Here is a 17,278-nt window from a genome sequence, read left to right on the forward strand (position 1 = left end):
AGAAAAACAAATCAGTTGGTGCCGAAACCCGGGAGGAGACCCCTCCTCAGGGCCCCCAGGGTCTGGGGAGCCTCCTCCTCCTCCTCGTTCCATGCCGCAGATGGACCAGGACCTGAGACCCGCTTCCCTCACTCTCACGGCCTCTCTGGGGTAAGTGCCCTTGTCTCCTCTTTACCTCTCTCGGCCAAAATCCTGTGCAGGTCCGAGGTCCATTTGGAGCCACCATGTAGCTCGGGAGACCCGTTCAGGACAGAGACGTCCGCCTGAAGGTAATCTCCACTTTGGCTCCATGAGCCTCCAGTCTGTCTCTGCTGGTTCCAAAGGACGCTTTGAAGCCAGGCAGGGATCCATTTCCATTTCCATTGTGTCCATTGCGTCGGTAAAGAGGAAACAAATGGGAAACCTCCAGTCCAAATTTCCAAAGAGCACCCCTTTGGGGTGCCTCCTAGCCAATTTAAAAACCTTACAGCTCGAACAAGACCTTAGGAGGAAGCGGTTAATTTTCCTTTCCACTGTGGCGTGGCCCCGATACAAACTAGACAATCAGTCTCAGTGGCCACCAGAGGGCACCCTAGATCGCAATATTCTGACCGACCTCAGCAATTTCTGCCAGCGGTTGGGCAAGTGGTCTGAAATTACGTACATACAAGGCTTTTGGGCCTTACGCTCTCGTCCCGACCTGTGTAGCCGGTGCTCTTTGGCCCAAGTTATGCTAGCCAAGGACGCCGGCTCACAGGAACCCGAAAAAGAGGAGTCTTCATTCCTTTCTGTTCAGCCGGAGGATCTAGGGTTTCCCTCACTTCCGCCCTATACTTCTCCTCCCTCTGCCCGGACTCCTCCTTCCTCTTCCTTACCTACTAGTAATCCACTCAGTCCCGTGCGTCCTCCGGGGCCCCCAACTGGCTGTCTTGAGTCTCCTATCTCTGCACACACCCGCTCTAAGTGCCCTGCTGATGCCTCCACTCCTGCCCCACACCCTCCTACAGTGTTAGCGCCTTTGCGAGAGGTGGCTGGGGCGGAGGGGGTAGTCAGAGTGCATGTCCCTTTTTCATTGGCCGATCTTTCCAAAATTGAGAAGCGTTTAGGGGATTTCTCACCTAATCCCACCATCTACATAAAGGAATTTAGATGCCTTTGTCAGGCCTATGGCTTAACTTGGCATGACCTCCAGGTTATCCTAACCTCCGCCCTAAACCCTGAGGAGCAAGAGTGCATCCTAGCGGCCGCCAGGCAGCACGCCAACCAACTACATTTAACTGATGCCGCCATTCCACTAGGGGAGCAAGCAGTCCCCTCGGCAGACCCAGACTGGAACTACCAAGCAAACCAGCCCGGGCGCCATAGGTGAGACATAATGGTTCAGTGTTTGTTGGCTGGTATGCAAGCAGCCTCAAACAAAACTGTAAATTTTAACAAATTAAAAGAAATTATTCAAAATCCAGAAGAAAATCCAGCCGCATTCTTAAATAGGCTGACTGAAGTTCTAACCCAATATACCCGGTTAGATCCGGCCTCCCCCACAGGGGCCACCATTTTGGCGTCTTATTTCATTTCTCAATCAGCTCCTGACATTCGTAAGAAACTTCAAAAGGTAGAGGATGGTCCTCAGGCACCAATACAAGACCTGGTTAAATTAGCCTTTAAGGTCTATAACTCTAGAGAGGAGACGGCTGAGGCAGTGAGACTGGCACGCCTCAAACAGAAGGCTCAGCTCCTAGCAGTGGCTTTACAGCCCAGTTGTAACCCCAAACCAGAGAGCACATACCCCACAGACTCCAAGGCCACGAAAGGAGCCTGCTATAAGTGCGGCAAGGCAGGACACTATGCCAACAGGTGTCCGCAAGGTCCCCGAGTCCCAACGCAGCCTTGCTATAAGTGCAAGGCGTCAGGACATTGGGCCAATGAATGTCCTAACCCTCGTCCACCAGCAGCCCCCTGCCCTGCTTGCCAGCAGGGAGGACACTGGAAGTCTGATTGCCCCACCCTGAGAACAGGTGCTGCATCTCCACGTGACCCCCTTTCCCAGGATCCTGGGAGCTCCTTCCAGCTCCTACATCTGGACGACAACTACAACTGAAGGTGCCGAGACTCGGGGACCCCCATCACCCTCGCCGAGCCGCGGGTAACTCTCCTGGTAGCGGGTAAGACAATTAATTTTTTAATAGATAGCGGGGCTACCTATTCTGTTTTGCCGTCCTTCTCTGGACCTAGCCTTCCATCCAGTATCTCTGTAGTAGGAGTAGACGGAAAGCCATCCACCCCACGAAAAACTCCACTCCTCAGTTGCTGCCTGGCCAACAACTACTTTGCGTACTCGTTCCTCATTATACCCTTATGCCCTACCCCCTTACTAGGCCGAGACATCCTGAGCACCTTAAAGGCCTCCATATACATTCCCACCAACCCATCCACTCCCCTTCAACCCCCTCATGACCTGTTGCTCATGCTTTGTGCAAGCACACACACTCCTCCTATGTCGCCCCCACCCCCCATCTTCCCTATTTCTGTACACCCTCAAGTGTGGGACACTTCCACCCCGGTCATAGCTGCCCACCACCCACCAGTTCTCGTCAAGCTCAAAGATCTCACTCGTTTCCCAAACCGCCCCCAATTCTCTCTCTCTCCGACACATCTACAAGGTTTAAAGCCAATTATCATGCGACTACTTAGCCAACATATTCTTGTCTGCACACATTCCCCCTGTAACACTCCAATACTTCCAGTTAAAAAGGCAGATGGAACATATAGTACAGGATCTTCGGCTAGTCAGTGAAGCCACCCGTCCCACGCACCCTGTAGTTCCCAACCCTTACACCCTTCTGTCCCATATCCCCACCAATTCTACTTATTTTACTGTGCTAGACCTTAAGGATGCTTTCTTTACCATACCCCTACACACAGACTGCCAGTTCCTTTTTGCTTTCACATGGGAGGACCCAGACACACATACCTCCACTCAACTGACGTGGACAGTCCTCCCACAAGGGTTCTGGGACAGCCCCCATTTCTTTGGTCAGGCCTTAGCAAAAGACCTTGCCTCCTGCCCTCTCACTAATAGCAAAGTTCTGCAGTATGTAGATGATCTCCTAATCTGTAGCCCTACCAAACAAGACTCTCTTCTAGACACTGCAACTCTCCTCAACCATTTAGGCTCATTAGGTTATAGAGTATCTAAACACAAGGCCCAAATTTCTTGCCAAACCGTCATATACTTAGGAATTGAAATCACCCCAACAACCCGGTCACTAACTACCAACCGCATGGCCCTAATACGTAACCTTCTTCCCCCTCAAGATGCAAAAGAAATTCAATCCTTCCTAGGTCTAATAGGTTTCTTCAGACATTGGATCCCCAATTTTGGAATCCTAGCCAAACCTTTATACGCCGCAGTTAAAGAAACCCCACATGGGCCTTTGTCCAACCCCAAGTTAATCTCGACTCATTTCACCCGCTTAAAAGCTTGTCTTCTCTCACAACCCACTCTCTCACTGCCTGATTTCCAGCGTCCCTTCCAACTCTTTACAGATGAAAGGCAGAAAGTGGCAGTTGGTCTCTTAGCCCAGCCTGTCGGTAACACCCACCGTCCTGTGGCCTATTTATCCAAACAGCTAGACCCAACTGTACAAGGCTGGCAACCCTGTCTGCGTGCGCTAGCAGCAGCAGCCTGCCTGACCCAGGAAGCAAAAAAGCTCATTAGAGGCAGTAATCTAACAGTCCTCTCCACACACCATCTTCAGGATCTCATCTCTCATAAAAGTATTAGCCACTTAACTCCATCCCGGCTCCAACATTTCCATCTCTTATTCATAGAAGACCCCACTGTTACTTTAGAAGTTTGCTCCTCTCTAAATCCAGCCACTTTACTACCAGACTGTCTTAAACCACCCCATACTAAACATTCTTGTCCTGAGGTTCTGGAGGCTCAACCCCCCAGCCACCTACACTTGCATGACCAGCCCCTTCAGAATGCACAACTAACCCTATTTGTGGATGGCAGCTCCTTTATCAACCCTCAAGGAAACAGACAGGCAGGATATGCAGTAGTTATCTCTTCCACAGTTTTAGAGGCAAAACCCCTACCACAAGGGACCACATCACAGCAGGCAGAACTCACTGCACTAACCAAGGCACTCCTACTATCAAAAGGAAAAACAGTAAACATATACACAGATTCTAAATATGCTTTTCTAATCGCACACACCCATTCAGTCATCTGGAAAGAGAGAGGGTTTTTAACCACCGGCGGTACCCCTATTATTAACAAAAACCAAATACTCAAACTACTAGATGCACTGTCGGCACCTTCCAAGGTAGCCGTTATACATTGTAAAGGGCACCAAACTTCATCTAACCCGGTAGCAGCTGGCAACAATTTCGCTGACGTCACTGCCAAGTCAGCCGCCGGATTTTCCACCCCTAAGCCTCCTTCTGCCTGTTTTCTCTTCCTCCAGTATGCCCCTAATTACACTCAGGAAGAAAAGGCTAAGCTATTACAAAATCCAACAGCCAAACTAACTACAGGTGACTGGATATATATTGATAACAAACTAGTTATTCCTGAAACACAACTCCATACCATTCTAACAGACATACATAATTCCTTACATATAGGACCAAAAGCCTTATATGATTTCCTAAATCCCCTCCTCCACTGTCCAACACTACAAAAACACTTACAATCAACCAGCAATGCTCTACCTGCCTAAAGGCAAATCCTCAAGGCGCATTGCGTAATCCCCATCCCAGCCATCAACTCAGAGGACACCAACCAGGTGAAGATTGGCAAATTGATTTCACATATATGCCAAGACATAAAAAATTCAAATACCTCTTAACCCTGGTGGACACCTTTTCAGGGTGGATCGAGGCCTATCCTACCACAGGAGAAACCGCTAACATTGTTGCCTCTATACTCACTGAACATATTATTCCTAGGTTTGGCCTCCCGGTCACTCTTCAATCCGACAATGGTCCAGCATTCATCTCTAAGGTAGTCCAACAGGTGGCAGCCCTCCTACACATCACCTGGAAACTCCACATCCCTTATAGGCCTCAGTCTTCTGGTAAGGTAGAAAAGGCTAACGGACTCATCAAACAGCAGCTCACCAAACTCTCAATCGAAACCTGGCAATCGTGGGTAACTCTCCTTCCCTTGGCCCTGACCCGGCTGCGGGCAGCACCTCGAAGCCCAACAGGCCTCAGTCCGTTCGAATTAGTCTACGGACGGCCCCTAACCCTCCAACAAATACCTTCCCTGCCAGCCCCTTTGGCGAACTACCTCCCATATCTCACTCTTCTCAGACAACTCCTAAGACAACACGCTGAGTTAGCACACCCTCCTCCAACAGACGCCTACAACCCACATCTCTCCCTCAGTCCCGGAGACCAAGTATACATAAAAGATATCCAAGCCAAAGACTTACAGCCCAGGTGGAAAGGCCCATACATTGTCCTCCTGTCTACACATACAGCAGCAAAACTCCTAGGACACACGCATTGGATTCATATTTCCCAGCTAAAAAGGGCCCCCACCGGGAACAATCAGTGGACATCAGTTCAACTTTCCCCCACTCGCCTCAAACTTACAAAACTTTCTTAACTAGTTCATGCTCCCTGATCCCTGGCGCTTAGCTCGCTTTCTCACCATCCTCTACATAAACCTATCAGACTTTCAATACATAACCCCAGACCCATATCTACCTCCAGACAATAGTCCAGAGCAGTGGTTCTCCCGTCTCCTAACCTTCATCGAACATCTCCAGTGGCAAGGGACACTCCGTGACTACACTGAAAATGAAGTCTCATTTTATACTTATATTGCTGTTTCACTCATACACTCAGACCTTTGCTAGTCCGCCTACTATATGGCAATTTTTTCTCATCACTGAAACTTGGCCACAAGACAGCTGAACACACTCAGTAGCACATAGTTCTGCCAGTTGTCTTCCTTAAGGCTATCAAACTTCTCTCCGCACAATAGAGACCCCTTTCTCATGGCTCACACTTATCCGTCAAAGGCTAAACTTAACCTACACTGTGAATATAACCAATCTCTCCCACTGCTTCCTCTGTGAGGCTTTAGAAGGCCCCCGCCTAGTGGCAGCCCCCTGCCCAGGGCCTTCAACACAACTGGTCAAACATCCCACAATTCACTCACACTCCAGGCGCCACTATACCAAAATCCAAATAGCCCAATCCTTCCTTTCCATTATTCAACTCCAAATTCATCCTGAGATAATCATACTCAGGCACCCAATGGAGGCTAAACAGCCCCCATTGGAGGCTATTTCTGGTACAACTGGTCTCTCTCTCTAAAACTCTTAACCATACAGCCATTAACTGATCCCTCTATGTCCCCGTGTCCTTGGTCCCCAGTCTAACTTTATACAGCCAGGCAGAAGTAGCAGAGCTTTTCCAGCAACTTTCCATGCCACTATGCCACTTCCATCAAAAACGGGCTGTTTTCCTCCCTCTAGTTATTGGAATCAGCTGAAAGCCTGGCCTCCCTGCAGCGCCGAACTACCTCAATAGCCCAAGTAGCTGCCCAAAACAGGCGAGCCCTAGGCTTGTTTACAGCTGAAAAAGGAGGCACTTGTCTCTTCCTTGGAGAAGAGTGCTGCTATTATGTTAGCAAGTCAGGCCTAGTAGACACTAACATTCAAACCCTCAATAAAATAAAAAACTGAGATACAGAACCTTAATACCCCAACCTTGCCAGGACCTTCCTTCTGGGTTTTGCCCATATTCCAACAAATGCTTCCATACCTCGTTCCTATACTAATACTGTGCCTTATTTTATTCTTCATCCGTACGTCCAAATGCCAACCATGGGCCCCGACCTTAACAGCGCCCCTTAACAGCAGGAAGTAGCCAGACAGACCACGGCACCCCTTTATCACTAGTATCAATAAAAGGTTGGACTGTTTGGATGAACGGAGGCAAGATGGTGCACTTCCGGGTTCTTCATCCCCCAACTTTTCCCGCGCGCGCGAAAATGTAGCCGGCGACCCGGGAAGGTGCAGACCAACTAGGCATGCGCCAGGTGATGTCAATCTGAAGAGACCAAGATTTACCTGGTCGCACCTGCGGAACGCCCCCCGACACGCCCGTGCCCTGCCTATTGCCCTCCCACTCCCAGAAAAGCGGCTCCGGACGAACGCCACGCACGGACTTCCCAGCTTCCCCACTGCGGTCGGGACTGTCGGAACTCCGTCCGAGAGCTCCACGGGCGACTCTGTGGGCCTCATTTGCCGGAGGCCGACAGACCTCTCCCTACCCACCTTCTTCCCTTGAAGCTAGGTGACCAAAATAAACTTGCAGTTTTGCTCCTACACTTGCCTACTCGCTGGTTCTTTTGTGCCCGCTCTGGTGGTCTTAGAAAAACAAATCAGGGACGGTAGAAGAAAAAGCCACGTGAAGAAGAAACAGGAGGTCAAAAGAATCATGGAGGTACAGGAAGCAAAAAACACACAATAAAGAATGTGGACTTTGGAGTCAAACTAATGAGTTCAAACAAAGGCTCTCTCCCAAACCAGTTTGGGCAGATGGCCCAGTGGAACCTCACTCTCATCAGTAAAAGTGGGGCAGAGTGAGGGTCTGGAGGGTTAGCGCATGGACTGTGTGAAGCAGGACATGCCCAGGGCTTAGCACAGGGATTGGGGTCCAGCAGCTGCTCCCTAAATGGCGGCTGCTGTTCGCTATTGAAAGGAGCACTGGAAGTCCGGGCACCGCGGCTCACGCCTGTAATCCCAGCACTTTGGGAAGCTGAGGTGGGCGGATCACCTGAGGTTGGGAGTTCGAGATCAGCCCGACCAATATGGAGAAACCCTGTCTCTACTAAAAATACAAAATTAGCCGAATGTGGTGGTGCATGTCTGTAATCCCAGCTACTCAGGAAGCTGAGGCAAGAGAATCACTTGAACCCAGGAGGCGGAGGTTGCAGTGAGCTGAGATTCCGCCACTGTACTCCAGCCTGGGCAACCAGTGAAACTCTGTCCCCCCCCCAAAAAAAAGAAAGAAAGAAAGAGAGAAAGGAGCACTGGAGTGTCCAGGTGCATGCTCTTGTAGACAGCAACTTGCTGTGTGCCTCCTTTACATCTCTGGCCTCAGTCAAAAGGGACTTGGTTAGGTAGCCCCACGTCAAAGCCCTCTGCAGTTGAAAGATTTGTGGTTCTGAGATAGGCAAAGGGGGAAAACTGGAGATACAGAAGCCACCAGAAGGAAGCAGGCAGAGCACCCAACAGGTCCCCTGGGAAAGGGCTTGTCTGGGCTTCAAATCTTCCACCCCATAAACGTGACTTTGGAAGGCAAAAGTTAATGACACACAGCAGAGACACGGATGGCTTTGAGTATTTTTTTTTTTTTTGTCTTCTTTTCTTTTTTTAAGATCAATATTCATTCTTCATTTGCCCTCGTAACGAAAATAGATTTTTAAATGCTTCAAATATACAAACATCATTGATGCACACACATTCCAGAAATGCAGAGGTAAGCGCTGCCACGGGGTGGGGGTGCGGGAGGCAGCCTGGCCTCGTGGCCACAGACCGTGCCCCAGCCCGGGCCTGGCAGGTAGCTGGCCACTGATAAATGCCACTGGGATCCTAGGAGAAGCTGGGGACCATGTGTGAGGTACTGAAGGGGACCGCGGTGAATGGCATCCTGGGCACTTTGTAGCTTGTCTCCACCCCAGCAGGTCTGTGGGAAAGGCCTCTGCTGCCATGGAGAAGCTGGACACATGTCACCCTGGGGCCCTGACATCCTAAAACACCCCACTGACTGCCAGTCACTAGGAGAAAGGTCTCCGGCTGTGCTCTTCCCAGAGATGCTTGTCCCAGAGTGACTGGTCACAGGTGGGGGACAGGTTTGCTCCAGAAACCGTAGGCCTTTCCGTTCTTGTCTGGCCCCCTACGGAGGAACCAAGATCAGGAAAACTCCCCAGTTTAAAAAAATATCTGTCCATCTGTGTACAAAATACCTATTATTAGGGGGAGGTGGACACATGCAGAACCAGGAGAGACGGCCCGAAGCTCCGCCTGGGCCGAAGGAGGCCTCGCTCACAGCACCTCTGTGAGGGGACTGGTGCTCCTGGGAAGTCACTTCTCTTGGTGACCCAACTGACACCCCCTCCACTTGGAAAGCACAGGGACTGAGCAGGTGGGGCCCGTGCTGGAGGGAGACCCTCCTGGTGAGGAACCATGCGGGCTTTCTGGGCCTCAGCAGCTCCAGCCCACTCCTGGCCTGGCAGGCCACCTGCTCACCCGCCCACTCATCTGTCTCTGGGCCCCCAGTGAAGTCAGAAGAGGCAGGAGCCCCGCAGGCTGTGAGCCTGGCGCAGGTCGGCCGACAGTGAGCTTCTCATCTGCCTGGTGGTGGAGCGGACGCTCTCAGCAGCCTGCACAGCCCGGCTCAGGGCCTTGTTGAGCTCCTCTAGGTCACCCAGGTCGAGCTGGATGGAGTGCCGGTGTCTCCGGGCTGGTGGGGGAGAGGCTGTGGGGGGCCACTCGGCGGCTGGTTGGGCTGAGGTAGGTCCTGCGGGTGCATAGTACCTGAGGAGAGAAGTGAGCGGGCTCGTTACACACAGGGAGGGCTGGGGACAAGCCAAGGAGCACCGCGTGTGGGGTTAACCCCCTCCTAAATCCCAGCTGGGCCACTGGCTCCGACTCTCTGGGTCTCAATTTCTTTACCTCTAAAATGGGAGTAATGGGCACATATCCAGGGATTTCTTAGAAAGATGAAGGAAGATAACAACACGAGTGTCTGACCCAGAACAGGTGTTCAAGGACAGGAAGTTCAGTCTACCTGTTCATGTGATTTACTGCCCATCTAGTACATGCCAGCCAGTGTGCCAGGCTCTGGGATTCCAGTGGGACAAGAAAACATGGACTCCTGCAACTTTCTTGGAGCCGGATCTTGGGAAGGCCAGAATCACCCCAGGCCTGACAGCAAAACCCCCTCATTGGAGAGTATCTGGGGGTTCCATTTGCCAAGCATGTGGTGCTGGATAAAGGCAATAATTCATAACAATAATAAGAATAGGGATTCTGCAGGAGTGGGAGGGTCTGGCCCCGTGTCCTGGGAAGTGGGTAGAAGGGCATCCTTCCTAGCCCAGTCCTACAGGAATGTGAGGTCCTGTTTAAAAGTGCTGCGGGAATGGGCTGAGAAGCCCATTGAGATGGAGCACGGATTTCCCTAAGAGGTGACAATGGCATCCATCAGGGCCACTAAGTTTAGGGTTCAAGGAAACCAGCAGTGGGCAAGAGGGGGGTGTGGCCTCAGCACTGTTGAATAAAGGGTATGTGTGGTAGAGGAGGGAGATAAAGAAGCATGGACCTAAATCAGGAATAAGTTTAGGAGGATGTAGCAGAGTCATTCATTGGCATCTTGTTTGGCACACTGTAAACTCTGGCTTTATTCCTGAGCCCCCACTTTCTAACTTTCTAACTGTTATTATACAGTATGTAAAAACAGATAATCCAAACAGACATTTCTCCAAAGGAGATATTCAAGTGGACAATACGTACATGAAAACATGCACATCCTTAGCCATCAGGAAATGCAAAGTGAAACCACTGCGCACCCGCTAAGCTAGCTAACATCAAAAAGGACAGATAGCAACAAGTGTTGACAAGGATGTGGAGAAACTGGAACCCTCAGCACTGCTGGTGGGAATGCAAATGGTGGGGCCACTGTGGAAAACAGTCTGGCAGTTCCTCCAACAGTTAAACCCAGTGCCTAGCCCAGGGCTGGCATCTTCATCTTTGGTACCCATGTACCAGTTGGTGCCTTTATCTTTATTTTACAGATGAGCAAAGTGGAGCTCAGAGAAGCTAAGTGATTCAGGAGGCAGTAGAATGCGCTGGCCTTAGCAGCTCAGGCCCTGGAGCCCTGCCCCAAATCCCAGTCATTCTGTTGTGCTAGCCATGGGAGCCTGGACAAGCTAAGTCACTTTGCAAGGCCTCTGTTTTCCCACCTAAAATGACCACAGTTAGCAACCTCTCACCTTAGAGCCAATGGAAAATTCGGGTAAAAAGCCTGGCACTGCCTAAGTCACTTTGCAAGGCTTCTGTTTTCCCACCTAAAACGACCACAGTTAGCAACCTCTCAGCTTACAGCTGATGGAAAATTCAGGTAAAAAGCCTGGCACTGCCTGGCTCCGGTAAGCGCTCCATAAACGTGAGCTCCTAAGACCCAGGGCCAGACAGCTGGAAGGGGCAGCCACGGGTTCACACCTAGGCCCGACTCTCCTCACGTATCTAATGTGTGCTAACTGGCAAGCAGCAGATGCTGATAAAATAATCTGAACTGAATGAATGGGCTTCTTGGATCCCATAAACAGCAACCTGCCCTCCCTCCTCTAGGGACTGTCTGGTGTAAGTAACTACAGAGGCTCCTCAAATTACGATGGGGTTATGCCCCTATAAACCCGCTGTAACGTCGAAAAACCATAAACCGAACCATTGTAAAAGTAGGGACTGCCTGGGCTGGGTTTTCATACACCCCACCTCCTGTTAATTTGATGACCAACTTGGCCTGAAAGTTACCCAAAACTCTCCCTAGGGCCAATGCTGAAAAAGTCCCTCTGGGCTGCAAAGCCTTGGCTGCAGGGGCTATGGGGCGGCTGCCCAGCAGGGGGCAGCACAGGCTCACTCCACTTTCCAAACTACACTGGTCTCAACCACCAGCCCGTTCAGTCCTGCTGACTAGCAGCTGGAGAAACTTCAGGGTGTCACCAGCGCAAATTCTAGCAGCATTAGAAGCACCATCATTACTGGCCAACTTCTATGTACTATGGGCTCTCCACGCATTACTTCATTCAATCCTCTTCATAACAACCCATTTTGCAGAGAAGGAAACTGAGGCATAGGTATAACCCACCCATCCTGACTTGGAAACAGCAACCTGGTGAGTTCTGCCCACAGGCCTGAGCCTGGAAGAATGTGGAACGGGGCCTCAGGAGAAGTAAAGACTCCATGGCTAACGTGGGGTCACCAAATTCCGGGCAAAACCTTTCCCAACTAATGAGTTGAAACACTAGCAGGCGCTTTCCCCGTGTCTGCTGGAGGTCTGAGCATGCAGCATTGGTTCTCATCTTTGCTGGAGCGGAAGATTCCTTAACGACTTGCTCAGACTCAGCTGAGAGGGCAGCAAGAAAGCAAATTTACAGACCGGGCGCGGTGGCTCACACTTGTAATGCCAGTGCTTTGGGAGGCCAAGGCGGGCAGATCACCTGAGGCCAGGAGGTCAAGACCAGCCTGGCCAACATGGTGAAAACCAGTCTCTACCAAAAATACCAAAAAAATTAGCTGGGTGTAGTGGCGCACTCCTGTACTCCCAGCTACTTGAGAGGGGGAGGCATGAGAATAGCTTGAATCTTGGAGGTGGGGGTTGCAGTGAGCCAAGATGGCGCCACTGCACTCCAGCCTGGTTGACAAAGCCAGACCCTGTCTCAGAAAATACATACAAAAAGCACATTTATAGGCCTGGTCCCCGAACAGAGGACCAGGGCTGGATGGTGCCTTGTGCCCCTGCTCCACCGAGAACCAGCCCTCACAGCGACTCAGGCCCTCACTGCCCACACACCCAGGCTTCTGGCAACACAGCCACTGAAGATATCCCATCCCAATCGACTCATTTCACAGCAGGGGAAGCAGGCAGAGAAGTAGCTGCTGACAGCTGAGACAAGACAGGTTTCCTACTTCTGGAGACTGGGCTTTTGTGCCCTGCACACTCCTATTATGTTGAACTTACTTTTACGCCTTTTTCTTCCTACTAGTGACAACACTGAGTAATAGCAACATTCTCTGTGATGGCGAAGCTACTGTTTGCTCAGCAGTGAGCACGTGCCCACACGGCACCATAAACTCCACATACATCTCATTGGGTTCCTGCCATGTGCCACACTTAATCCTCATGCACAGGATTAAGTATCTGGTTGAGACTCTTCCCCCATTTAACAGATGGGGAAGTTGAGGCTCTGAGAGGAAGTTAGTTTGCCAAGGCCACAGTGCTACTAGGGGGTAGATGGGACTCCACCGTAGCTCTGGCCAACTCCAAACCCAAGCCACTTCTGTCTCAGCTGCCCTGCCTCTCCTGGCTTGACTGATGTTATATCCAGAATCTGTGCAAAAAGTCCTACAATATACCCGATCAGGACTCCTCAAAGAAGTCCAGGTCATCAAAAACAAGGAACATCTGAGAAACTGTCAGGATGTCAGCTGAGGGGAGCCTAAGGAGGCATGACAATCGTACACCGTGTGGGATTCAGGAATAGAGAAAGGACTTTGGAGGAAAATGGCCTGAAGAAACTACATACCTCAGTTACCAATAATGTGTGGATATGGCTTCACTGATGTGGCCAGTGTGCCAGATTAACGTAAGATATTAATAATAGGGGAAACTGTGTGTGCAGGAGTGAGGAGGATTGTGGGAATCTCTCTCGACTATCTGCTCTATTTCCCTATAAATCTAAAACTGTCCTAAAAAATAAAGTCTATTTTTTTAAGAACCCCAGTGCTCATCACTTACTTGCTGAGAAAACCCATAAGGAAAATGAAAGATGGTTAGGATTCTCAGTCTCTACAAAGTTATAAGCTCCCAGAGGGCAGGGCCCTCTTGCTAGCCCCCTTCACTGCTGGGTCCCAGGGGGGAGCATTCTCCTTGGTACATGGGTTTGTTGAGTGACTATATGAGTGTTGGCTTTGCTGAGTGACTACATGAGTGCTGGGCTCCTACTGCATGTTATCCACGCAGGGATAAAACACAGGAGGAGTACACTGCATCTCAGCTGCCCCACACAGGTCTGAATGCTAACATATTCAGTGATATATACAAAGAAGCTGGGAAAGTCAGAATGAAAGGGTCTTACACAGCGGCAGGTGGATAAGGCATGATGGGAACCGAGGAGATGTAGGCAAAGGCCGGAGGGGCTGGTGCTGGGGGCGCTGTCGCCAGATACCACAGTCCGGGGGGCGGGCGTGGCGACGACCCCGTCTGCTTGCTCCTCTGCTTGGGGCTGGGAGTTGAAGGTGCTTTTCTCCTCTTGGTGGCCTTCTCTGCCCCTATCAGGGAGGGAACAGCACAGAGACAGAGTCTGACCACTTGGGCAGATCCAACCAAGGATGGAGGGTCCACCCAGCCCCTCCCCTATGAGAGCTGGACAGGCCCTACCCTGTAAGACTCCATGCTGGGGAGGTCTCTCTTTGGGAAACAAATCCTCTGCCCCAGTTGCTCTGTCCCAGACTGGGAGAACAGCTGCCCCAGTTAAACTCATGCAGGTCTAATAACCCTGGTCAAGGAGAACTGAGGGCCTGGCTAAGAGAAGAAACAGTGTTTGTCCCTACCAGAGGTGGCTGAGCCTGGACCATCTGCCTCTGGGGGAGAACCAACTCGACCACACAGGGGACACTGAAGGGTATCAGCGGGAGGCGGTCCCAGTGGGTCCCCTGTGGCAGCACCACCTAGAAGAGGAGGAAGAGATGTCAGGGGAGGCTTACGTCTAAATCATCAGATCGGGAGCCCCCACACAGGCCTTCTGCAGCACTGAGCTCTCCTCGGGACCCACTGCAGAGGGGACAAGCTGCCTCCGTCTGGGTGATGACACTGACAACCACCATGACAGTGAGAGCAAGCATTTAATGAGCCAGGCCCTCTTCTAAGAGCCTTCCTGCATTATTTTATCAAATCCCACAAGCCACTGGGCTAGCCACTGTCCTCACTCCACTACTTTACAGATGGGGAAATTAAGGCTCCAAGACGTCAAGTAATTTGCCAAGGCCTCAGAGCTGGGAAGTAGTGGTCCTTGGATCCTAAGCCCGGGCTCTCCCAAATGCAGCCCACCCCCCACCCCCCACCCACAGTGAAAGAGACCCATTCTCCACCAGAGAGTGACCCAGAACAGTGCCCCGGGGAACCAGGGGGGTCAGTAGAGGCAAAAGGGAGTAGGCGGAGAGTGGGCGCCATTGTTCTCTTCCCACTCAAATCCCCAATGCCACACCTGGGTGAGTTCCAGGGCTGGTGTGTTTCTCTTTCAGGCCTTGGCTCAACCACCACTCCCTCTGGGAAGCCGTCCCACCCACCCAGGCAGAGTCAGGCAGCCCCCAGCCCCACTTGTGCTTCCTTACCCCAGCTCTGGTCACTCTGCTTTGTCATATGTTCCTTGGGGACAGGGCCCAGGGCCCCATAAGGGTAAGTGATGAATGAATGAATGAATGAATGCATGCATGAATGGAGAGGCCTGTCAGGACTCTAACACTAGCATAGGCAGAGCATAGCAGTGAAGAGGTGGGACTCTGGAGTCACAAAGACCTGGGTTCAAATCCTGTTTCTACCACTTGTAAGCTGTGTGCCCTTGGGCAAGTTACTTAATCTCTCTGCGCCTTGGTGTCCTTGCCTATAAAATGGATGTAATAGTACTGTAGTACTTAGTTCATAGAACTGCAAGGATTAATGTATGCAAAACCCTTAACATGACACCCTCTATACAGAGGGACTTAATAAATAGCAGCTCATTATCATCAGTTATTATCATCACAATTGCTTGAAAAGTCCTAGAGACCATCTCTTCCAATCCTTTGATTATAGATGTGGTGATTGAGGCACAGAGAAGTCAAGGAACTGGCCTAAGGTCACACAGCAAGTAAGTGGCAGAACTGGGACTAGAACCCATTGCCTGGATTTTCGGACCGCTGCTCTCTCTGCCACTCCTCCCTGTGGGTTTGGGGGAAAGTATGAGGGGTGAAGGGAGGATGGAGGGGAGAATAAGATATAATCACTGATGCCAGGTCCCCTGCTGCCTGGAGCCCACCTATCAGGACCCTTCGGGAACTTCTTAAATCAAGGAGGGTGGCTTCAGGCAGCAGCACCTGGAGCAACAGATGTGATGGTAGAATACCCAGAAAAATCCTCTTCACTGGTCTGTCCCTATAACCCACTGCTAAGTTCAGGGCAGGCCAGATCTTGTCAAGTACACACTCCCCTGAGGGCAAGACGCTGCAGCCACAGCTGCCTGGGCCAGTTTTCCAGGTACCATTCCTTACCCGCATCCTGGGTCCTAATGGGCCGGCAGTGGGGACAGGAGACTGTGCCATTGCCTTTTGGGACTGCCTTAGGGGACTGAACATGGTATTCGTGGCCTGGGGAAAGAAACCAGAACTGTCAGTATCAGCCCTCTGGATGGATGCAAAATTGAGGAGGATTCTAGAATAATGATCTCCTCTTCCTCCAGATGGTTTTAATAGTCTCTGTCTCTCTCTCATGTGTGCACACATTGAGTGTGCACACACACATGTGTAAAATATGTACATATGTCCGGAGCCATGAGGCCCGGAATTAGCCGACCTCTGTTGTTGATCTCCGCAAAGCGGAAACAAGATGGCACATTTCCGGGTTCTTCATTAACAACCTTTCCCACGCACGCCTAAACTTTTCCCGCGCGCGCCTAAACTGTTTCCGCGCGCGCCAACCTTTCCCGTGGGCACGCAAACTTTTTCGCGCCCAGGAAGATATGCAGCCTACGGTGCAGGCGCGATCCCCCGCCCGGGAAAATTACCAACCAACAGTGCATGCGTGATTGTAATTTGAGAAAACCCGGCCCCCCGTTACCGCCCAGGCCCAACCTCTTCCCCTGCCAGCCTATATAAGGCATCGCACCGCCACCATTAAACGAAACTTGATCAGGCTATTTGTCTTGTCTCCATTTCTCGTGTTTTCTTGTCTCCTCCATTCCCACTCCCCCTTCCAGGGTCCGTTCAACTGTCCTGCAGGTCGGGACACCTGGCGCCCGAACAGGGACCTGGACACGGGGGAAGAAGTTAGGAAGAAAGCACTAGAGTCGGCCGAAAGTAAAAGTGGAAGAAATTCCTCCAGACGTCGCGGGAGCCTGCCACGTTGGAACCAGAGGTGAGTAACAGTGTCTGATTATGGGACAAGAATTGAGCCAACATCAAATTTATGTAGGGCAATTAAAAGAGGCCTTAAAAACACGAGCAGTAAAGGTTAAAAGTAATGATTTATTTAAGTTTTTTGATTTTGTAAAAGATACCTGCCCTTGGTTTCCACAAGACAGAACCATTGACATAAAGAGCTGGCGTAGGGTGGGAGATTGTTTTCAAGATTACTATAGTACTTTTGGACCAGAAAAGGTTCCGATAACAGCCTTTTCCTATTGGAACTTAATCAGAGATATAATAGATAAAAAGGAAAAAGAAAAAGATCCTGAGGTAATGGCGGTGGTTACTCAGACTGAGGAAATATTAAGAGGCAGTTCCCAAACTGACCTCGA

The 17,278-nt window shown here is 50.9% G+C and overlaps 1 protein-coding gene across 3 annotated transcripts in view; it reads right to left on the reverse strand.

Annotated features, from left to right (window-relative positions):
- Nucleotides 1-8,339: 8,339 nt before the first annotated feature.
- The window catches only part of AKNA (AT-hook transcription factor), a 70,612-nt gene continuing 61,673 nt past the window's right edge, over nucleotides 8,340-17,278 (reverse strand). For all 3 annotated transcript variants that reach the window (XM_030920153.1, XM_030920154.1, XM_030920152.1), the window contains 4 exons: nucleotides 16,035-16,130; nucleotides 14,340-14,456; nucleotides 13,865-14,057; nucleotides 8,340-9,545 (listed from right to left, as the gene is read on the reverse strand). In XM_030920153.1, coding sequence (XP_030776013.1) covers nucleotides 9,293-9,545; nucleotides 13,865-14,057; nucleotides 14,340-14,456; nucleotides 16,035-16,130 — 659 coding nt within the window. In that variant the 3' untranslated portion in view covers nucleotides 8,340-9,292. The remainder of the gene's footprint in view (nucleotides 9,546-13,864; nucleotides 14,058-14,339; nucleotides 14,457-16,034; nucleotides 16,131-17,278) is intronic.

Source organism: Rhinopithecus roxellana, chromosome 16, assembly GCF_007565055.1.
Source record: "Rhinopithecus roxellana isolate Shanxi Qingling chromosome 16, ASM756505v1, whole genome shotgun sequence".
In the NCBI taxonomy this organism is placed as follows: domain Eukaryota; kingdom Metazoa; phylum Chordata; class Mammalia; order Primates; family Cercopithecidae; genus Rhinopithecus; species Rhinopithecus roxellana.